Here is a 23,130-nt window from a genome sequence, read left to right as displayed (position 1 = left end):
TTTGCTGCATTGATGTTTTGTCATGAAGTTAACCCAGATTTAGTCCAACAACATTTCCAGTGTAACCATGTGCCTGGCCCTCTCCATCATAGAATAGAATAGAATAGAATAGAATAGAATAGAATAGAATAATAGAATAGAATAGAATAGACCAGACCAGGTTGGAAAAGAACTTTGAGATCATCAAGTCCAACCTATCACCCAGCACTATCTAATCAACTAAACCCTGGCACCAAGCACCCCATCCAGTCTCCTCCTAAACACCTCCAGTGATGGTGACTCCACCACCACCTCCCTGGGCAGCCCATTCCAATGGCCAATCACTCTTTCTGTGAAGAACTTCTTCCTAACATCCAGCCTAAACCTCCCCTGGTGCAGCTTGCTAAGACCTACAGCAAAAGTGCTTCTGTGTTCAGAGGGAGGGAAGTGACTGATCCCAATTCCCACTGCCAGACAGTGGCAAACAACCACCTCAGCCTCACACTACAAGCAGTGCCCCCCCCTCGCAATACCCCATGTGTGCCTTCCTCCTCCCCTTTTAGGATAGGATAGGATAGGATAGGATAGGATAGGATAGGATAGGATAGAATAGAATAGAATAGAATAGAATAGAATAGAATAGAATAGAATAGAATAGAATAGAATAGAATAGAATAGAATAGAATAGAATAGACCAGGTTGGAAGAGACCTTCAAGATCATCGTGTCCAACCTATCATCCAACACCACCTAATCAACTAAACCATGCAACCAAGCACCCTGTCAGCCTTGTCCTTGAGGTGTCTGTTAACTAGGGGTCCTCTGGCAAGTTAAACCAGTGCTAAAAAGGCAGAATGTTGCCTTTCTCTGACCCTCCAGCAGAAAGAGGCACAAAGCACAACGGTTTTCATTTGCTTTTATTTAATTAAAAAAAAAAAAGAAAGAAAGAAAGGAAGAAAGAAAGAAAGAAAGAAAGAAAGAAAGGAAACCAAAAAGTAATTGCAATCCCATTTAAATACAGAGATTTACAAATATGTCCAAAACAGGACTAAAATAGTCTTTGAAATGCTGTACTTTTAAATATTGTGCTTTCATAGATACATAAGAAAATTAGCATATAAAAATACTTTACAAGGAATACACTCTAATATATGGATAAAAATACACATTTAATTAATGCAGTTCATCTTCATATCATTCAAAATGCATAGGAAGGGATACAAGGACCAAGTTTTTCTTCCTTTTTATATTTTTTTTTCCTCCTTTTTTATTTATTTTTTTTTAAAGCCTTTAATAAAAGTCTTCATTAAAAACCTATGAGAAGCCCCAGTGAGCTTCCCCTGCTCAGAATATTGCATATAAAACCACTTTTCGGCTGCACTGTCAATGCTCCACAGTATCGTTATGGCACATTATCTAGTTGTGGCAGCAATGGAATGGGGTATTGCATACTCAAAGAGAAAATGGCTACAACAACAAACAGCTGGGAAAAGGGCTGGGCACATGGCTGGGAGAAACACCCTGATACACTGAGCTACGGTGGAGGGGCAGTCACAAAGTGGCTCAGGGATGGATAGTGGGGGCAACAAATCCTGGCTCAGCAAAGTGACAAATGTGTGCTGCACCCCCATCCCACGCCCTGTGGTGGGTGGTGATGGAGGAAACAAAAAGGTGAGTGAGGAATGGGGGTGGTGGGCATTGGGGTTGCAGCATCTGACCGAGCAAACTCCTTGTTTCTGCCATGCCCAAGCCTTCCCAGGAAAAGCGATGCCAGGATCACACCACCGCTGGGACATGAACATCATCATAAAGTGCTAGTATCTGAAACATGTCAGGCAGACAAGGAAATGGATGCAAACATCATAGCCACTCTTCCCTGCAGGGCTAGGGGCTCTCAGGAGGGAGAGGGGGCAACCATGGGGTGTCTGGTTTGCAAAGCCACGGAGAGGCCCGCAACAGGCAAATGCAGGTGGACCTGGATGAGCAGCCAAACCCACGCGGACATATAGACTGCCCAGCCCACATGGACACAGGGGACTCAACCTCCACCTAACCAAGGGCTTCTCATGCCACTGCCTGATGGGAGACAACAAGGTTTTACTCAAAACATCATGGACAGCTCTGGAAACATCACTATTCTGCTATTTACTTGTGGGCACAGGCCAGGTTTGCAAGCAAGAGATCTCCATAAAGCACAGTCAAACAAAGTGGCTGGGGATTTGGGCAGGTATTGAAGGCCCTTAGCTTTGGGTATGGCCTTCTGCTGTGTAATAACCACTCCAGCACAGCTAACCACGCTGCTCACTGGAATCAATTGCAAAATGAGGTACCTCCTCCCACCACAGGGCAAGCCACCCCTCGGTGGCAAGCACAGACAGGGTTGGCAGAAAACAGCTGCAAATTTTGAACAAAAATTGCATCTAGCCACTCTCAAGCACGTTTTTAGATGTGTTTCAAACAGGACTCTCCACAGCCCTGCGCCGGGAGTGCAAAGGGCTGTGAAAACAGGTTTGACAGGGGTGTTTAGAGGATGGAGCTGGGCAAAATGGAAAAGCAAAGGCGCTTGAGTCTTGCTGGATGCTGTTAACTGAGCAAATAAGAAACATAATAGCACCATGTGTGTTTAGAGCATGGCCAAGGCCTTCAGGGTGAGGAGGATGTTGATGGCAGGACTCTGTGCACCCCAGCAGACAGGGCAAAGGAAGATGCCCTGCCATGAGGGATGGCTGTGGATGCTCCTTCCTCCTGTCAGCAGCTCACCCCATCACCAACACTGCCCACGACCCGAGATGCACATTCAGCTCTGACCTTCCCAGCAATATTTGGTGGTCTACAGGCTTTCTGAAGACCACCTCCCCACTTGCAGGACATGGTACACACAGCATTTACAAATACCAGCGCAAAAACCAGCAAAACCACCCCAAATACCACAGTGGCTCAGCTGAGGCCCCAGCATCATCTGCTCTGCTCCCACTGCTCAGAGCGTCTGGACACTCGCCTTGACCTCAGCGCCGTGGGCCACCCGTGCTGGCAGCTCTTTGTTCCCCTCCTGGGGAGCGTTGGCAGCCACTGCTAAGGGGTTTCGGCTAATCACCAGGTCCAGCTTATCTCCAGCCTCCGAAATCAGGGGAACAGCCAGACAGCAGTCAAAGTCTCTCGTTCGGACGCGGTTTACCTGCCAGGATGGATTTAGGACAGGCCATGGGGAGGAACACAGAAAGACCATGTTTGTTAGTCAGAAAATGCAAGGTTGGTGCTAAGCCTACACCTGAGACAGCTCTCAGGGGACCCTGATTCTGGGTTCAGAGCGGAATGGGGACACCCCTTCAGACTGTGCACATCCTTGCTTAGCTGAGAAATGATGCAGTAACCAGTAGAGGAAGGGGAAATAAAAGTCTGGATCGAGCATAAGCCCTGACCCCGAGTGTCTAAGGTAGTATTATAGATATTAAACTCTGCAGGGCTCAAAACCAGATCTCCAGTTCAAGCCTGCAGGAGAAAGGTTGCCATTTTCCATTGGGTTTTTTGCCATGGTGGCTTTTACTGGCCTTAAATTTGTGATGTGGGATATTCAGTCCCTAGAAAGCAAATAAAGCTCAGGCCCTGAGGTTTCTGCCAATTAATTTCCAACTCAGCCAGCAGTAAATTGAGACTACACTGAACAGTTTCAGCTTCTCCTCTCCCCATTTACATCCTTCATTTCAGAGAATTCTGGATGCATTTCACATGGGCTCAGAAGGCAGCTGCAAACTCTCTCAGCAGAATTCATCAGTGAACACACTTTTACTGCTGTCTTTTGCAGACCTTCAAGCACATTTATAGGCTGGGTCATCTGCAAGAACCACTCCAGCTCTGTTGCCTACAGCTACCAGAGCACCTGGGCTCGGTGCCACAACAGCTCTGGGTTGGTGTGGGCTGGCAAACAGCATGGGGAGGGGAAGCAGGGAAGGGAGAAAGGAATTTCCCACCCACCTTTTGGAGTGAACATAACCCCTGGGGCCAGGCATTGCTTCCTTCTCTGGGTAAGGGTTGGATGAGTCCATGCAACACTTTCATCTAAAAACCTTTTCCCAGCATTAACATGTGCCCATGGAGCTGGGCTCTGTGATGGTAGCAGTGCCCCCCTGTCCTAGCTGTTGTCCACAGAGTTGCCCCCAATACTGCTCCTTATAGTGTAGTAACTAAGTACAACTCCTAGACCACATGTGGACAAGGAGAGAGAAGCCGTCAGCTTGCTCTGCCTTGGCTCTCCGCCAGCCAGGCAGTTCCAGTGCAGAAGGGCCACCAGTGCAATGCCATGCTTCATGCTCATCCATCCTGCCAAGAGGCAGAAGGTCTGTTCCAGCAGGGACGAGGTGTTTCGCTGGCCCTCAGGCACACCACCATGTCCACAATCAGCAGCCCTGTGAAGCATCTTCAGCAATGCATTTCTGTGCTTCTTGAGGCAAGTCGGCTGTCCCGGGTCTGCAGTCCTTCATTCACAGCTCCACATGTCAAGGTGATGGCAATCTCCTTGTCTTTTTGTAGGTGTAAGCCACGCAGCACAGCATGTGGAAGGGGGGGTGTTGAAAGTCTCCACGCCGCTCTGTTTAGGATTTTGGGCACACCTCCCAGAGCACTTGGCGCTTGCAAAAAGTGACACATCCAACATTCAACAGAAAGGCAGCCCAGAGCCTAATTAGCTTCTTGTTCATTCTTGCACCATCTTTTATTTGAAATGGAGAAGGAATAATTGTATAGCAGCCAACTGGCTAGAGACCATAACAAGCTTAAACAAGGTTCCCCACAGTGCTGCCAGCTCTCCAGTTACCTGATGTGCATAATACATTGGCTCCTGCCCTACTGCTAGCAGCCCCCACCTCGAAATCAGTAAAACTAAACATCTTTCTGAGTGTTTCCAAATATGGTGACAACATCTGCGTTTCCAAATGGTGGCAATTTTTCCACTGGGGTTGCACTTCCTCACAGTTGCTGTGTTGAGTTGCCTCAAAGCTCAAATAGTTGGGTTTCATCCATACGAAGCTCGTCTCCCATCTCCAAAACTCACCACGCTCTTACTGTCCCTCTGGCAGCTCGATATGCCCAGGTCACATTTATACAGACTGTGCTTTTGACCAGAGTTCTCTGTTTGTTTCTGCATCAGCTATTCCAGATCAAGTTTCTCTCGAAGAAAAATATTGATAGAAAACACTTTGCTTGAAGGATGTATTTCCTAGAAAACTTTTAGTTGTCAAAGGCATGCACAGAACTTCATGAACACCACTTAACTCCCCACGGGGCTTTGCAGGAACATGTGTCGGTTCACAGAGTCTAGTTCATCCAAAAAAATCACCCTCTTACATGACAGGAAAAGAACTGAGGGTGAGGAGTGGAAGCACACAGCTTTTTTGGTTGTTTTGAGCTGACCAAGCTCAAAAAGGCCCATGCTGGGACAGGCTGTGTCCTTGAATAAGTGTAACCTAGGGGTACCACCTGGGGGTACTGCCTAGTGATTTCTCATTATAAATCACAAGTCTCATTGAGTGCTTGGTGGCTAAGAGCTCACCTAGTCGGCTAACTATTACCTTTCATTACAGTTAGTGCTGCCATGGATGGGTCTCACTTCTCTCTTCCTCTCAGCCACTCATTCACTCCGTCCCAGCCTCCAGAACTGCATTTTGCATTTATTACCTGAAGCACTCTGTCATATGGCTTGAGACCACACTGATCTGCTGGCCCATCCGGACGGACCATATTTACATAGACACCTTTCTCTAACAGGCCATCCGACACACTGAATCCAAAGTCTTCACTCTCTGGGTCTTTGTGAAGCGTCATCTGGAGAGGCAGAAACAGAAAGCACATGTTTTAATGCAGCAAAGGAAGGAGGAGTTGTACAGGGTTGACAGGGTAGGAATAACGTAGGTGATATGTGTGGACCTACAGCAGTTCTCCTCTGGGTGTCCCGGGGTAGATTTTTCTTAGCCTGGACAGCTCATACAGATTGAGCTTTTAACTACCAGACACCATCATCTTAGGTAGATCATGAGCAGTGCTTTGGTCACTGGCTTGTCACCTCTCCCTTGGTTATGGAAAGAAATGTAGTATAATAACATAGAGGTGCTGCTGTGTTTCACCCAAAGAGTAACCAAGGAGTGTTGCCAGTGGAACATCACCTTCCCTGTGCATCCTCCTTGTATGCCAGACCAGCAGATGAGAAATCAACATGTGCACAGGGAGTTTTCAGTGTAGTGTGTCAGCTGTATAGACAACTCATTTTTTAATGCATCACTCATCAGGAAGATCTAAACTTCTCCATCTTATTCACAAGTTCTCTTCCAAAAATTCATACCAAGAAGTGCTGATGTACTGAGGACAAGTGAAGGGTAATGCCATTGCCCTTCTCTTGAGCAGGTCTCACTGTGGCCTAACCTAAGGGAGTGCACTGTTTGAAACGTGTCTCACCACAAGGTAACACTGAGAGTCAGGGACAAATGACTCCAGAACACCAGCAAAACCTCCCTTTGCCCTCATGAACTTGAAGTGTATCTCTACCATGAGGCTCTTAACTGCACCAGTTTTCTTGGCCGAGCGAGCATCATGGATGCGTGGTCCTTGGGAAGGACAGCGCCCAGGATGATGCAAAAGGGAAGCCCACCTGGGCTCAGCTTCATCTCCTAATACAGGCAACACCAGATGCTCCAGTGGAATGAAAAGTCACCCTGTAACATGCCTAATTACACAGCTTTCCTCCTTCAGGTACAAAGGAGTTTTATTTAAGCACACATTTGCCATGCCCTGAAGAACAAGAGCAGCTCAAACATGAAGAAGTTGTTTTTTCCAGCTACCATACCTGCACATTTCATCCTAAAGTCCCACCAGGAAAGAAAAAGGCAATCAATTTTTCTTGAAACCTCTCCAGCTTCCCTTCCCTGTTTGAGTTCTGGATCAACACCTTCTACAGTTAATTACCTCTTCTAATTATCACTGCTTTGCTCCGTGTTTAAACTGGCTGTGTTCAGCTGGGTACTAAATTGAAACAGGTATCTCATTGCTGACTTCCTGCTATTTGCATCACTTCACAAAGGCTGGGGATGGAGTGGAAGGGGAGGGAAGTGATGTTATTCTTATTTGAATTAATTTTGTTATATGAAAAGTGGCCTACTGAGTAACTGTGCTACTGAAAAAAAGGCTGGTGGGTATCCACAGTGACATAATTTGAGCTCTATTGCCTTTATCTGTAGCACCAATTAATGAACTCCAGAACACGAGGTCTGGGAAATCTCATATAGTAAAGGGGAACAGCAAAGGACAGCTCTTCTGAAGATGCTCCTTCATCTCAATCTGCAGACCTTGGTGGGGGCCAGCTTTAAGAAGGAACATTTTCCAGGGGTCCCTCTGAACAAGGGAGATTTTCTACAAGGTTGCAAATCTGCTACAACTTTAACCATCAAGATACCACAGTGCCACAGCTAGACCAAACCTTGGCAACACAGACCTTGTGAAACTCGAGGGGGGTAGGGGACATGATTTCCTGCATCTCCTTCTCAATCTTTTTCATGTCCAGGTTCCTCTCATTCTTCTTGGCAGGAGAGCTGCTGCTCTCAGTTTGTCCATCATCACAGCTGGAATTTGCTTTTCTCAATGGGCTGAGTCCCGATGGGTTGACCGAGTCCAGAAGCAGCTTGCTGCCCTCAAGGCCCAGGTTGTGCACACTCCCTGTCATGATGGATGCCTGTAAGGCAAGGGCACAAAGTCACTCTGATGAGCTAGCAGCAGGCAGAGATGGGCCATGAGGCAGCAGAAGTAGAACGAACAACAACAAGAAGGCACCACTGTTCTCATTAATCAGAAAATAAGTATCAAGAAGCTCTTACAGATAGCTATAAAAGCCACTTTCAGACCTCAAGAGCTTGCTGCCAGGTCTGTCTCTGACCTGTTGTGAGCTCTCAACTCCCACCCCAACACAGAGTTTTATCTCAGAAGGAAATATTTGTGAAGCATCTCCTCACTTTTTTGATGACCCCTTCTACACAAACAGTGCCAAGCAGGCCTCGCCTTATGCAGGAATCTCCTTGGCAGTCAAGAAGGATGAATATCCTAACTTCAGGGGGCTCCCAGAGGAACCAGTGTCTGCCTGGGTCTTCAGCCTACTCCTGCAGGATGCAGCTCACTGTCACCACTGCACAGTGCTGGCAGTGGCCCAGGGAAGTCCATTCCTTGGACTCCAGTGAGGGCAGTTCAGCAGAGAAATTAGGACCTTTATCCGTCAGGAAATGGGAGCTGTCATGAGCAAAACTGAGTTTAAAATATGAAAATGAGTAATATTTAAGCCTGGTCATCCTTGATAGCATTCATTAAAAGATGTCCCTAAGTAGATTCTACTCCATTTGGCAATGCTTTTCACTAATGAGATTACATTGATCAAAACTAACAAAGGAGTCAAGAATCCAGCTGGTGGAACCTCAACTGGCTCCAGGTCACACAGACCATTTAAACAGCATAACAAAAACTGTCACTTCCAAGCTTGGGCTCCAAGGGTCTGCATTAATTGTTGAAAGGTTAAATGTCAAAAGGTAGAAGAATGAAAAGGAAAGGTAAGGAGCAGATAGCAAAATTCTGCAATGCTAACTGTGGCAAGTCAAAGAGCAATTGCTCCTGTGCACAGGGGAAACATCATGTAACTAAATCTCTAATAGGGACCATCCAGTTCTTTGCCCCAGGCTGGAACAATGACAAATAATGCAGATTCTGGTGGCAGTATGAAAATGTCAGCAGTTCATGTTATTCATCAAAATTGGGATGAATAAAACACAGAAAACCTTGTACCTTTGCACTGTTCAGGTCTTCACACACACAAAAAAAATCTTAATCAGCACAGTTTTGGACAAAACTAAAATACCTTCTACGTGCTGGAAGAATGCTGACTGACCACACTTGAAATGCAAACAAACAGAGAGTGGTACAGCCAACCAGGGTACATTTGTTCACTGACCTCAGGCAGCCTCAACACTCCCCCAGGACCTTGTGCCATGCTGTATCAACACAGGCATTGCAGAGCCAGGGAGGAGAACAGAAAGGTCTGTGCACATTGTGCTGCTGTTCTGCAAATACCATAACTGGCCAATATCCAATGGCATTCAACTCCTTCCTGCCTTTGAGGTATTTAAGTACTCCCTGCAGCATCATTAGAATTTGCTAGGTGCTTTGGGTTAAGTGCAAGCAGCAGAAAGAGCAATTCTGGACTTCTCCAGCCTGTGGTTGCCCCACATTATTTTCCCCATGTCTTGCCTGCCCTCAGAACAAAGCAGGGGGACAGACTCCACCACACATACTGGAAAAAGCGGTTTCTACTCATATCCCATGGTCTGGGAGTGGTTTGCTACTGTACATGAACCTGTTCCCAGGCTACCTTGGGGTTTTCTTGCATACATTATTTTCCAAATGTGGAGCATGAACAGTCAAAATTAAACAATAATAATAATAAAATAATCTGTGACTGTCATAAAATCACAGGAGGCCTGGAGCTGGGGCTTAGAAACCTTCAGTACAGCCAAAGCCCCTGTTAGTGCTGCATATGCCACAGCTCAGGAAGGATGGGCACTCAGAGAGATCAGCGCATTCAGTTATTTGGATTCAATAAAAGGGGAGTTGAAACTCATCAGACTCCTGCTAAAAACACCACATTTTCCTTTTGTCCCCAGAACTTCCCACAATATTCCAGAAATGTGCTAAATGCACCAAAAGCCCAGAGATGCTCAGCTCTTTTGCTATCATTTCTCTCCACTTTAAAAAGCACTGCTATAACTGACAGAGCTCCATAGCCTTGAAACAACAGGGATCAAAAGCCCACATGTCTCTGCACCATGGATCCCTGGGAAGGGAAAAGGACTGGGAAGAAATATATTTTCTCTGTCCTGAAATTTCACAGTAGTCCAACAAATCCCGTTTTGACTTCTAGGTGCTGACCATTACGCAGAAGAGAAACATCTATGCATCATTCCAGAGAGGTACTTTTTCTTAAGCAGTCAACAACAGTTCAGAAAGGTTTATAGCAGCTGTCTAAGCTCATTTCTAAATACATTCAGGTTCAGGAAATAAGTCATCAAAGGAAGAAGTTATAGTTTTGAGGGCCTGGGGCTTTAGGGTTTTGTGTGTTGAAGGGTTTTTTTTAAGCAGTTAAGATAATAAATATAATGTTTTGTACCTCAGCACAATAAATTCAATTGAGATTTCCTCTCTCACTTACAGCTGCTAAGGATCAAGGAGAAAAGAACAATTAGCAAGTCCCTTGTCACCATATAGATCAAAATAGGACTTTCCTTTTCCACCCCATTATTCAGAAATTGCCTTTTATCTCTGAAGCCTAAGCAATATGCAATTCTGCATACAACCAGTCCCACTGGGGTTAATGGAGGCCATGACCCAGTGAGCTCTGCCGAGTCCTCTGCATCCAGAAGGCAGGGGAAGGGATGATCTTACGGAGTCGAACTCCTCTCACACTTCAGGAACTACACCAAGGAAGGGATAAGCACATTCCTGCAGGGAAGGTTTGCTTCCTATTGCTCAACAGCCTCCAGCAAGGCCTTTATTTGCATCCCACGACTTTCAAATCCAGGATCCCCATCCTATAACTGGACACAACAGTGTGACCACCAAAGCATTTTGGATAAAGAAAAGAGAAAGTGGCTTGTGAAGAGAGGAAACACCTTTATTTCTGCAGGAAGCAATTACTGTCTCAGATTTTTCCGTGGGGAAGGCTGGCTGAAAAGCTTCCAATTACCTATTTCACTGAAACACTTCCCCACAGAGTGACAGCTGAATGCAAGATAGATGTCAGGCCTGTCTATATTTGAAGTAAGCCAAGGCTTCAGTCCCAACAGGGTTTTTGAGGGCTCCTTTTGCTTGGCCTTTAAGTGCTTTGGACAGACAGTATCTTTCCAGGCAGAGGGTTTACTACTCAACAGGGAAGGTTTGCCAACAATCATGCAAAGATTGCTGGCCAGTAACAGTTTGCAAAAAGAGCATGGAAGTCCTGGTGGGTAAGTCACTGGCTCAGGGAAATAGTGCACAGAAGCAGCTGTCTAATGAGACACAGTTATCCACTAGCACAGACACTGACACCCTCCTTCACACCTCTGGCTGCGCAAGTACGCTTCGGGAAGTTACCAGATGTGGGGAAACAGTCCAACATTTCCAGCAAGAGCAAAACAATCAGAGCATCAGCAAATTCAGGAAGCCATTTACCTCAATCTCCCTCAAAAGTTCAGACTGGCCACATGTTTCCAAATCCTCCAAAGCTTCTCCAAAAACACGCCAAAAACTATCCTCGTGAGTGGTCTCAAGGCCATTTTGGCGGTGGGGGTATCTGTTGTAACGTAGGAACCAAACATTGTCAGCACTCTTCTGCAGCGGGGTGAAAGTCGCAAGGCTACAGCAAGTGTCTCACCAGTAAAAGCAGAGACTTGAAGAGTCTTCATATACAAAAGCAAACAATATGAACTTTTCAGACAAGAGTCCGAATACGAGACCTCCATGCACTTACTAATGGGGCAAAGTGTCCTTCAAAGGAAGCATTAAGTTGGTGCAGTAATGTCAAAGTTCAAAGGGTAAATTAAAAAGTGCCTGTAGGAAGATTGTAGGTTTAGGAAGACGTTTTGGTGAAATAGAGAAGTGAAAGAAAAAAGGATGCGTTATGGGTAAACCAGGAGCCTCAGAGACTGTTAGTACAAAGGCTGATGGGATAGAGCTCAGATCTGAGACACAGAACACCTGAGAAGAGAGAGAAAAACACAAAGGGTAACAGACATGGTGAGAAAATGATAAATACATTAGGTCTCTATGAGTAAATAATGCAAAGATGTATATAAAAATGATTGCCCTGGGCTGGACAAGCACAAGCACGCTACAGCCGGCAATACTGACAATGTACAACCCACACAAACCAAGCTCCATTGGCTTTGGGGTGGCCAGGGAACAGAGCTGTTACTGTCAGAAGGTCATCTTTTCTCTTTTTTTCTGCTACATATCAGTCATGGCACTTACAGCCATGTAAAGATTGCCACCAGTTCTGGCTACAGCAGAGAGTAAGCACAGAGAGCACCTCTGTCAAGCTGTTACAAGCACACATTAACATGAAGACCACATACGTCTTGCTGGGGCTTCTGCAATTTCCCACCTTGGCAGTGTCAGCATCTCTTGTCTCTGACCACAAGCCAGGGCCCATTCTTGGATTTCTAAAGCAAATTGCCATTAAATATGCTGAAGTCCTCTGAACAAGCCAGAGAAGCAACACTGGACACACCAGACTGTGCCAAACCCAGACCATCAGCACTGAGCTTAACAGAAGCCTCTTGAGAGAAACACTGTGTTGTTAAGTCAAGGCCACAATAAACACACTAATGTGTCAAGAGGAGGGACACCAAGAGGACAGTGACATTAGAGCAGCCCTAATGCATTTCCTGCGTATCTTATTAGGAGCTGCATGGACGAGGCTATACCTCAGCAACATCTGGCAGCATCTCACATGGCTTAATGGTAACCAGTGCTGCAGACAGGCAGGGATGCTCATCCACCAGAGCCACTTAGCAAAGTCAAAACATTTTACTTGAGTGCAAGTCAAAGAGAGGTTGGCCTCCGTTAAATACATAATGACCCCCTGTGCTATTAATAGAGGCTTTTCCAGGTCCCTGTTAACTGCAAAGTTAGCACGTGCTTTGCTTTTCTCCCACTGATCTAAATGGGAGTCTGCAGCAGGCATGAACTTACACACACACATGGTTTTGCTCCTTGTGGGACCATGGCCTACCTGGAGAGAGCAGTATCTGACATGGCTTATTGTATTTTAAATTCCCCCCCCCTACCTTTCAGCAGCTTTTAGAGGACAGTAGCCTTTACATCAGGCAGAAAGGTCAAAAAAACACCCAGCAAGACTTTACAAAAACAAACCAAAATTTCCCTCCAAAAGGAATTTTCAATTCTTTTCCCTTACTCATTTCCTTCCTCAGCTCCCAGGTTCCCAAAGAGGCCAATGTCCCTTCCAGTCACTACTTTCTTGCCTCTCAGAGCAGAAGCATAATAAACACAACCAGGAGGCAGATGAATCAATACAGGCTGTCACTCCACCAGGTCAGCAGGTTTGTTCCAGGCTAAAGGCAGCTGGGGTTAGAGATACTTTGTTTTTCTCCCTAATAAAAAGGGCTCAGTGGCACGAACCGTTTCACTTGCACTTTGACACCAGGGCTCAGAGCCCTCATTAGGGACAAGCAGAGCTTCGAGAACTCAGATTTGCTACTTCAGCTGTCGGCGGTCTCGCTGGGAGGGCCACGAGGGATCAATGACCTCTGCGAGCTGGCTCTTGCTGAGAGGCAAAACAAGAACAAAGTCTCCACCACTGCCAGCCTTCCTGCCAGTTTGATCATCTTTAAATAGGTGGAAATGGCCATGAGATGTTCTAAGGGTATTGTTTGGACAAACAAAAGTTAAGGAAAAAAATAAGGCGAAAAAAAAAGAACCGACAGTAACAACACGAGACACACAGCCATGGGGACTCGGGAGGACGTCAACACGAGGGCAAGTTACGGGGCAAGGAGGCTTTTCCACCATGTGTGGCTAAGCAAGGGCAGCCTCTGGCCAGGGCAGATCCAGCAGGATTTCCACCCCGAGTGAGGGGCAGCTGCAACCTCCTCCAGGGGTTAGAAGGTGTTGCAGGATTTCTCCCATGCTGGCTGATGCAGGCGATGACCTCAACCGCCTTCACTCAGCGTGGTTTTGTTTGTGGTGTTAGAAAGGTGGAAGCGGCACAGAGAGAGACATCCAGCCACACCTTTGGGAGATTTTAACTTTGACATGCAACCTCATACTGAACCTCCAAGACCTCTGCTTGGCCTTTTCTGTTTTGTGGCATTGAGCTCCTAAGAAGCTGCATCCTCACTCGAAAGGTTCTGGCCAGCACATGTGGGGATAGCCCTGCCCATATCTATTTATTGCACCTAAATGATGAAATACTGCAGCCTTTATGTGGCAGGAGTATAACTTGTGCTAAGAAACTGTAGTCCATGCAGCTGAGACTGCCCTAACTCCAGATGCAAATGTCACCTGGCCACGGCAGGGGTGCACCCAGCGTAACCTGGCAATGTGGAGATGGTTCCACAAAGCAGGCTGACACCCCAGCACCTCTCCTCGTGGCTGCCTGATGCTGAGCTGGGGACGTCACTGGCCACTCCACCACATTACTATGCCCTTTTCTCCCTGTGCAATGACACCCAACATTTGCAGACACACCTCCCTGACTCCTCCCACTCCTCCATACCTGCTGGGCTTGTCCCAGTCATCTTCACTGAAGCTTCCATCCATGTAGGGGTAGTTTTTCCTGGGGTCCCCTGGAGGGGTGCTGCTCTTCTGCCTGCTGTGTCTCCATTCATGTGGATGAAGGGCTATGCCTGCAGCCTGAGGTATGTAAGTACCTAGGGAAGGCAAGAAGAGGTGGAGGAAGAGAGGGTAATACTTGGTCAGAAAACTCAAGTGGAGTAAGTGACACTGAGCCAGGAGAGCCTCCTTCCCCAAGTCCACACTTGAGGCTGTGTGGAGTACATAATGCTTCCATCTCAGTCAGCCAAAAGGAATTATTATTCCCTTCTCTTTTTGCTTCAACCAAAGCAGCTTCTTTGGATCTTGTCATAAGATGTCCTTTTTCTCCTTTGCTCCCCCACTTCTAAGTAGTTCTGTGGTGTGGATCTGGGATCTAGAGACCTGGGACTATATACCCACAGATGTTGATCCTACCCCCAGGCAGATCCAGCCTTGGTTAACAGTTCCTGTTTCCATACTGAACTCAACAAAATCGTGCTGTTGAAGTATCCACCTTTAAACAGAGAGAAGGTAAAGAGAAGATGCCACCAAGCTTCCCAAAGCATGCCCAACCTCATTCATTTTGAAGTATTTTGAGCACTGATTTCTCATAGGAAGAAAAATTAATCTTCATGTAGATTCTCAGCTGTCTTTGTGACTTAGTGTACAGCATAGAAGAAGTAATAGGATATAGAACAGCAACAACGAAACTGCAGCCCAAGCAGCCAGAAGCAACAGCCTCCCTTCAATAACTGTAAAGGTGCTTAGGGTATCTGTTGGTTGTCTTCAGCTCCAGTGGACTCTGCAGTGGTAAATGAGGAAGAGCTAGCCCTGATCCCCAGAGCTGCCATCCAGTTCCCACAGTGAGCAGAGCCCTCCCATGGTTTTGGGTCCAGTTGGTACAGGAAGAATAAACTTGCTTCAGGGACATGTGTGTGAAAGGCAAGGAATAGGTGGAAAAACTCTGCTGCCTTGAGAGAAGGGGAAGCTCATCTGTATTACATTGGATGGGAGATCAGTATACAGACCACCGTGGTGAACTCAGCCCAGTTTTGCTGCATGGACTTTTCCATTTTTCAGTGTCTTCCTTCAGAGATACAAATCCATCACTACTAAGTCACAAGATCCCCAGGTCTCATGAGAAGCTGCCTGTACAGAAAACTTCCAAAACAGAGCATTCCTCAGTCGTGTTAGTGCCATCTGCAGTGGAAATAAATCTCCCAAGTTCCCTGCCCATCTCCTGCTGCCCATTCAATGTTTCAGAGAAGTCTCTCAGCCTTTCTAAGAAACATTGTACAGTTCTGTCACACACTGTGCCAAGCAAACAGGAAGAGGTAACAGAGAAACACATAATTAAGGGAGACTTGACCGCCCAAAACACTAAGAGCACTGGAAATAACCAAAGACAACGCCAGCACTTTCTCTGAAAATGCCAAGGTCTGTTATTTCACTTAGTGAGTGTTTCCTTTGTGTGTTTTTAAAGGTTAGACTGCTCTGGAGAGAGCCCCAAGGAAGTGCTTACCAACGCCTTACAGCGGTCAGGAGTGGTCTCTGCCTGCCAGAGAAGAACAAGGTCCCTGGATGCAGGTCCCTGCAGTGGGTGAGCAGGAGGCTTGGGCTTGGTGCAGGGGGCCAGAGACCACAGGGCTGTATGTACAGAGCTGTCACGGGTGCCACCAACTTCACCTTCTCCTTCAGGCAGACAGGCTGGATCCCTGGGATTCAGAGCCACCTGGTGGCATGTTCCCACCAGGCCCAGCACAGCTCCCTTGCCCAAACCCTTCCTTGAGCAGTTTCCTTAAGGTGTGGCTGAACCTAAAACGAAGGAGGCTGCAGAGCCCAATCTAGATAGAGTTCTTCCCTTGGAGTGTAAATCCCAATCTCCAGGCTCTGTGCTTCCCAAATCACCTTGTATCATGCCTTGCCTGCACATCTCATGGGCAACCCTGCAGGGACTTCTCCCTACCCTTCAGCATCCCTCATTCCAGCCAGCAGCATCACACTACCATGCAGCCACATGCAATTACTAAGGAAGACATGAAAGCCCCTGAAGTAAAGTTGCAGTCTGTGGATGTTGGGCAACTTGGCATCAGCCCCACTTCCCAGGGCTCTGTGCTCAATTACTCCTTTTCAATTTACCGGTAAAAGCAATCGCTTCTCTAAACCCAGTGTCCAACTTGTGTTAACATTCAATTAGATGGAGAATGATTGCAGCATTGTGAAGGCCAGGGGATTCCTCCTTAATGAAGCCTCCAGTCCCAACTCTGTTCCCAAATTTAGACTTCAACCAAGGCTGAAGGAAGATGCAGGCATGGTGGAAGAGGCACCCGCACAATGCTGAAGTCAGAGTGCAGCAAGCGCAGGCACACACCTTGCAGCACCCTTCCTTGGTTTCACATTCTGTTCAGGACAGCATCTTTTCACCAGTTTCCTCTTGCAGAGGTGATTCAGGATATGGTTTGATTTTAGCACAGGCTAATACTAGCTTACATCACTGAATCTGAACTGGAATAACTATTTTCCAGTGCTTTTCTCCAAGTAAAAATCTATTGCCATGACTAGAGCTTTCTCCATCCTAATTCCGTATGTCTGCCAGAAGCCACAGCTGAATAAACCTGGCCTCAGAGACATGTTCATCTGATCACTCACTAGAGAATTAAGGGATATTTTCTTGTAGTATTACCTTAATTATTTTGTTAAGCGAGTGCTTCTAGTCACAAGACATTCTTGTGGATTTTAAAACATCCTGAAGAGGATTAATATGTCCCACATGGGCTCTCTGGAGAATTAAAAGTGAGCTATGGACCAAATACTCTGTAAGACATATGGCCAGTGAATGCTTCCCCCGATTATGTGAATTATAAAGTGCTGTAATGGTTTCAAAATGCTGTTAGCATTATCATGCCACATAAGCCAGAAGAAATGTGCCAATAAAACCCTAAACCAGATACATCAACTCAGAGCATCACGAGTGCATTTTAAAATACAGTTTGGGCCTGGCAGAAGCAAGAAGCCCTGCAAATGTGGTCAGACCACAGGCTTCAGCTCATGTTCAGACTCCAGACAGGTTCAGAGGCTCTGCCTATCTTTATCTTGAGCAAGAGACTGCTAAGAAAAGACAACTCTGGCTTACCTTGGCTTCCATACCCGGCATCAATGCCAGAGCCATCCCAGGATTCCATAGCACTGTCCACGCTAGGAATTGTGGTAGAGTATATCTCAGACAGCTTGCTAGTTTTCTGGGAGTCTGTCAGTTCATCTTCTGGGTCACTCACTTCATTTATGCTCCCCGACTTCTTGGGATAAGGTTCTGAAACCAGAAGACGCTTCTTTAGCAAGCAGGAAGAGCAAGCCTCAGGGAAGAGCCTGTGCTGCCATGGGAGCGAGCCCAGGTGCTTTAAGTCTTTTGAAGTACCTCTGCAGCTCTTCTGAAGTTGCTGAGAAAGGCCTGTGCAATGCAGTCAAAAGGATTTAATACAGTACTCTTATCTCCAGTTGAATCAAGAAAAAATATGTTTCTGAGTTTTAGCACATTGAAACAAAAGGAGCAACCATGGGCATTTGAGGATTCCCAAGCATGAGAGAGTTCAGACCTCATCTCAATTCACTAGCACATCATCTTGTGTCTTTGAAAGTTTCCTCCCAACAGCCCTGTCCAGAGAAGTGTTGGCCTCTGCAGTCAACAGCCCATAGCCTCTCTGTGCTCAGCCTCCTTTTCACTCCAAGCAGCACCTAGTCAGGGTGATGGCTGCAAACTCTGTCACAAGCATATGTTTTAATGAGGTTCAAACAACAGTGCAACTTGCTCCCAGACTACTGCTGAAGCGGAAGTTATAGCTCCCTTCCAAGATTGTACAACCTCATTTCAATACAAGGCTAATCACCACCTCTCCAGAGTCTCCCATGCAGTCTCAAGACAATGGTGGAATTCCTGGGCCTGGTATTTTCAGGCTGAATTTCCCCTGATTAGTGATTGGAGAATGGAAAGCTGAATGTGGATGATGAAGCTCAGACCTTCCTTTTCATTATTTTAGTAATAATAGACCATCATTATCATTATATCAAATTCCCTCTCAGGCAAAAGCTATGCAAGGAATGATTTCTCAGCACAGGCGATTCTTGGTACTGAATATTTTAAAGTCCTTGTTGATTAGATATGCTGTTAGCCATCCACACCCTGGGAAAAAAAAGCCCTCTGAAAGTCTGCATTTGTCAGTGAGGATGGATTATTTCACCAAACAAAGTCCAGTGTCCTGAAAGCCCCCATTTTCCAAGCATTCAGAAGATTGCTCATCGTGATTAACTCAAGATTACCTTGAAATTTCAATTACACCTGCTGCATTCTCAGAACTATTAATGAGTCTCCAGCTGGCACCTGCATGTCAATTATTTCAGTGAGTGGCTGTGACAATGCTAAGTGTCAGCAGGGGGTAAAAAAAGGTATTTCTGACCAAGCATCAAGACACTTGGCTACAGTCTGAGAAAGGGAGTCTGAGGCTTCTTGAAGAGGAATCAATTCCCCCATTCAACCTCTACTTGCTAACTCCCCACACCTTGCCTGGGCACCCTCCATTTGTGAGACAGAGGCACTGCCACACATCTGCAAACTGCTTTGAGGTTTACAGAAGTGCTGTGTTTAAGAGTGATGCTGCTTTTTTAGATTGCAGGGCAGAGATGCTATAAGCCATACTTGCTTGGAAGAGTATTGATTTCCTCTAATTCCTGCAGTATTGTGGGATGCTAGCTCGGTATGTCCAGTTAAATCTAGAGGGTGCAGAAAATACTGTGGGGAGAGAGAGAAATGTAGCCAGAATGCACCTACTACTTTCCAAACTTGGCAAAAAAGCCTCTATTTGGCTGTGATTATGCAGTTGAAAAGTCTGCATGCTTCCAGGTTTTGCCAACTCCCCCACTGCCCCCTGCCTCCAAAGGGGTCTGCCTGTACTAAGTATGCTCCTCTCTTCATACTGGGTCAAGAACAGCTTCAAAGCCACAGGGAGCATGGCAGAGAAATGAGAAGGGGATTTCTAGAATGAAGGTAGATGCTTTGAAAGATGATCTTAGGTCCCCAAGCCAGGAAAAGGGCTATAATAGATTTATTGACAATCACTTTCCAAAAAGTTGAATTAAAGGTGCTGGTTATTTTCTTCTTTCATGGATTCTACCAGCTCAAAGATTTGAACTAGATTCGAAGGGGGAAGGGGCTGAAACCAGTCCCCCCAGGCAGGAGTCTGGGGGTGATAAGCTTGAGCCAGAGGTGAAATCAGCAGCCCAGCTGAAGTGCATGTACACTAATGCACGAAGCTTGGGTAACAAACAAGAGGAGCTGGAAGCCTTGCTGCAGCAGGAAAGTTATGATGTAGTTACCATCTCAGAGACGTGGAGGGACAACTCACATGACTGGAGCACTGCAATTGATGGCTACAGGCTTTTCAGAAAAGACAGGCAGGGAAGAAGGGGTGGAGGGGTGGCCATGTACATCAGGGAGGCACTAGATGCCATTGAGATGGAGATCAGGGATCATCAGGTTGAGTGCCTATGGGTGAGAATTAGAGGGAAGGCTAAGAGGGCTGACATCCTGGTTGGAGTCTGTTACAGACCACCCAACCAGGAAGAAAAAGTTGATGAAGCATTTTTTAGGCAACTTAAGGCTGTCTCAAGATTGCTTGACCTTGTTCTCATGGGCGACTTCAACCTGCCTGACATATGCTGGGAACTCAACACAGCAGAGAGGAGACAGTCCAGGAGGTTTTTGGAATGCATGGAGGACAGCTTCTTATCCCAGGTGCTGAGTGAGCCTACCAGGGGTAAGGCTATGCTTGACCTCCTCTTCACCAACAGGGAAGGGCTGGTGGGTGATGTGGTGGTCGGAGGCTGTTTAGGGGCCAGCGACCACGAGATAATTGAATTGTCAGTATTTGGTCAAGTCAAGAGGGGCAGCAAGAAGACCTCCACTCTGGACTGCCGGAGGGCGGACTTCAGGTTGCTCAAGGAACTAACTCAGAAGGTTCCTTGGGAAACAGCCCTTAGAAACAAAGGGGTTCAGGAGAGCTGGGACTACTTCAAGGAGGAACTCTTGAAGGCACAGGATCAGGCTGTGCCAATGCGCCGGAAGAGGAGCTGCTGGGGCAGACGGCCAGCCTGGATGGGTGATGAGCTTCTAAAAGAACTAAGGGAAAAAAAGAGGGTGTATCATCTTTGGAAGAAAGGGGAGGCAACCCATGAAAAGTTTAGGGATGTTGCTAGGTCTTGTAGGAAGAAAATTAGGGAGGCAAAAGCACATTTGGAGCTTAGACTGACCTCTGCTGTGAAGGACAACAAAAAGTCCTTCTATAAATACATTAATAGCAAGAGGAAGGGCAGGGACAACCTCCACTCCTTGGTGGACATGGAGGGGAATGTTGTAACAAAGGATGAGGAGAAGGCAGAGTTACTTAACAACTTCTTTGCCTCAATTTTTTCTAGCAGGACAGAATGTCTTCCAGACAGCTGGCCTGCAGAGCTGGCAGAAGGAGTTAGGGAGCAGCATAGTCTTCCTCTGTTCCAGAATGGGGTAGTTGGTGATCTGCTTAGCCACTTGGATCCCCACAAGTCCATGGGACCAGATGGGATCCATCCTAGGGTGCTGAGAGAGCTGGCAGATGAGCTGGCCAAGCTACTCTCCATCATTTTTCAGCAGTCCTGGCTCACTGGAGACATCCCAGACGACTGGAAGCTGGCCAACGTGGTGCCCATCCACAAGAAGGGCCGGTTGGATGAGCCAGGGAATTATAGACCTGTCAGCCTGACCTCAGTGCCAGGCAAGATTATGGAACAGGTCATCTTGAGTGCAGTCACACAGAACTTGGAGGATGGCCAAGGGATCAGGCCCAGCCAGCATGGGTTTAGAAAGGGCAGGTCCTGCCTGACCAACCTGATCTCCTTCTATGATCAGGTGACCCGCCTGGTGGATGTGGGCAGGCCTGTGGATGTAGTCTACCTGGACCTCAGCAAGGCCTTTGACACCATCCCCCACAGCAAACTCCTGGCCAAGCTGTCAGCCCATGGCTTGGATGGGAGCACACTGCGATGGGTTAAGAACTGGCTGGAGGGCCAAGCCCAGAGAGTGGTAGTGAATGGTGCCACATCCGGCTGGCAGCCAGTCACCAGTGGTGTGCCCCAGGGATCAGTGCTGGGCCCCATGCTCTTTAACATCTTTATTGATGACCTGGATGAGGGCATCGAGTCCATCATCAGTAAATTTGCTGACGACACCAAGCTGGGGGCAGGAGTTGATCTGCTGGAGGGTAGAGAGGCTCTGCAGAGGGACCTCGACAGGCTGGACAGATGGGCAGAGTCCAACGGCATGAGATTTAACACATCCAAGTGCCGGGTTCTGCACATTGGCCACAACAACCCCATGCAGAGCTACAGGCTGGGGTCAGAGTGGCTGGAGAGCAGTCAGGTGGAAAGGGACCTGGGGGTGCTGGTTGATGGTAGGCTGAACATGAGCCTGCAGTGTGCCCAGGCAGCCAGGAGGGCCAATGGCATCCTGGCCTGCATCAGGAACTGTGTGGCCAGCAGGAGCAGGGAGGTCATTCTGCCCCTGTACACTGCACTGGTTAGGCCACACCTCGAGTACTGTGTCCAGTTCTGGGCCCCTCAGTTTAGGAAGGAGGTTGACTTGCTGGAGCGTGTCCAGAAAAGGGCAACAAGGTTGGTGAGGGGCTTGGAGCACAAGCCCTATGAGGAGAGATTGAGGGAGCTGGGGTTGCTTAGTCTGGAGAGGAGGAGACTCAGGGGTGACCTTATTGCTCTCTACAACTACCTGAAGGGGGGTTGTAGTGAGGCGGAGGTTGGTCTCTTCTCCCAGGCAACCAGTACCAGAACAAGAGGACACAGTCTCAGGCTGCGTCAGGGGAGGTTTAGGCTGGAGGTTAGGAGGAAGTTTTACACAGAGAGAGTGATTGCCCACTGGAATGGGCTGCCTGAGGAGGTGGTGGGGTCGCCGTCGCTGGGGGTGTTCAGGGCGAGGCTTGACAGGATGCTTGGTTGTATGGTTTAGTTGATTGGGTAGTGTTGGATGATAGGTTGGACATGATGATCTCGAAGGTCTCTTCCAACCTGGTTAATTCTATTCTATTCTATTCTAAAGTCCCCTTGCCAGTTTTAGGGGGTTGCATCTGAAAAACACAACACCCTGCACTCTTCTACTTTTGAAAGCAACTTCTGCTTTATTTCTGTGTGAAAACAGACAGGGAATGGCACCAAGTTGTCAATCTGAAAATAAATAAATAAACAAATCTATCTGATCTCCTCCCAGTAGCACACACAGCCCCTGGGCTGCCTTGCTTTTTCATCTGTGAGTCAGCAGTTCAACAATCACCCACCCTTTCCATCTGTTCCCAGGCATGCCCCTGACCACACTGCCTCCTCTCGCCTTCCACAATGCATGACAGAAGTCACCTGGGTTCCCCGCTGGGGTTCACCTAAACCCTCCCGCCCCACCCCAGGCTCCCCAACTCACTCTCTGTTTGCTTCTTGATCTTCAGTGTGACTGTCTCTCCTGCCATCTGCAGCAGGTGAATGGCTTCACTCAAAGGTTTGCCCTTGAGGCTCACGTTGTTAATCGCTAATATTCGATCGCCGATATGGATGGCTCCGGTTCTGGAGAGAAGAGGCACTGTTAGAAATTTCAGAGGAGCACTTCACCCCTGTGAGACAGGCCATCATGCTGGCACTTAAAGCAACAGCACTTCCAAATATGTATATTCTTTCATTATAGAAATAGAATTAACCAGGCTGGAAGAGACCTTTGAGATCATCGAGTCCAAGCTATCATCCA

The 23,130-nt window shown here is 47.2% G+C and overlaps 1 protein-coding gene across 1 annotated transcript in view; it reads right to left on the bottom strand.

Annotated features, from left to right (window-relative positions):
- Nucleotides 1-2,381: 2,381 nt before the first annotated feature.
- GRIP2 (glutamate receptor interacting protein 2) overlaps nucleotides 2,382-23,130 on the bottom strand; it is a 314,160-nt gene continuing 293,411 nt past the window's right edge. Inside the window, exons 18-24 of the mRNA XM_054161402.1 lie at nucleotides 22,813-22,952; nucleotides 17,440-17,616; nucleotides 14,269-14,422; nucleotides 11,205-11,325; nucleotides 7,456-7,692; nucleotides 5,649-5,795; nucleotides 2,382-3,153 (exon numbers count right to left, since the gene is read on the bottom strand). Coding sequence (XP_054017377.1) covers nucleotides 2,956-3,153; nucleotides 5,649-5,795; nucleotides 7,456-7,692; nucleotides 11,205-11,325; nucleotides 14,269-14,422; nucleotides 17,440-17,616; nucleotides 22,813-22,952 — 1,174 coding nt within the window. The 3' untranslated portion in view covers nucleotides 2,382-2,955. The remainder of the gene's footprint in view (nucleotides 3,154-5,648; nucleotides 5,796-7,455; nucleotides 7,693-11,204; nucleotides 11,326-14,268; nucleotides 14,423-17,439; nucleotides 17,617-22,812; nucleotides 22,953-23,130) is intronic.

Source organism: Dryobates pubescens, chromosome 1 (assembly GCF_014839835.1).
Source record: "Dryobates pubescens isolate bDryPub1 chromosome 1, bDryPub1.pri, whole genome shotgun sequence".
Lineage (NCBI taxonomy): Eukaryota > Metazoa > Chordata > Aves > Piciformes > Picidae > Dryobates > Dryobates pubescens.
This window is presented reverse-complemented; position numbering and strand designations above follow the sequence as displayed.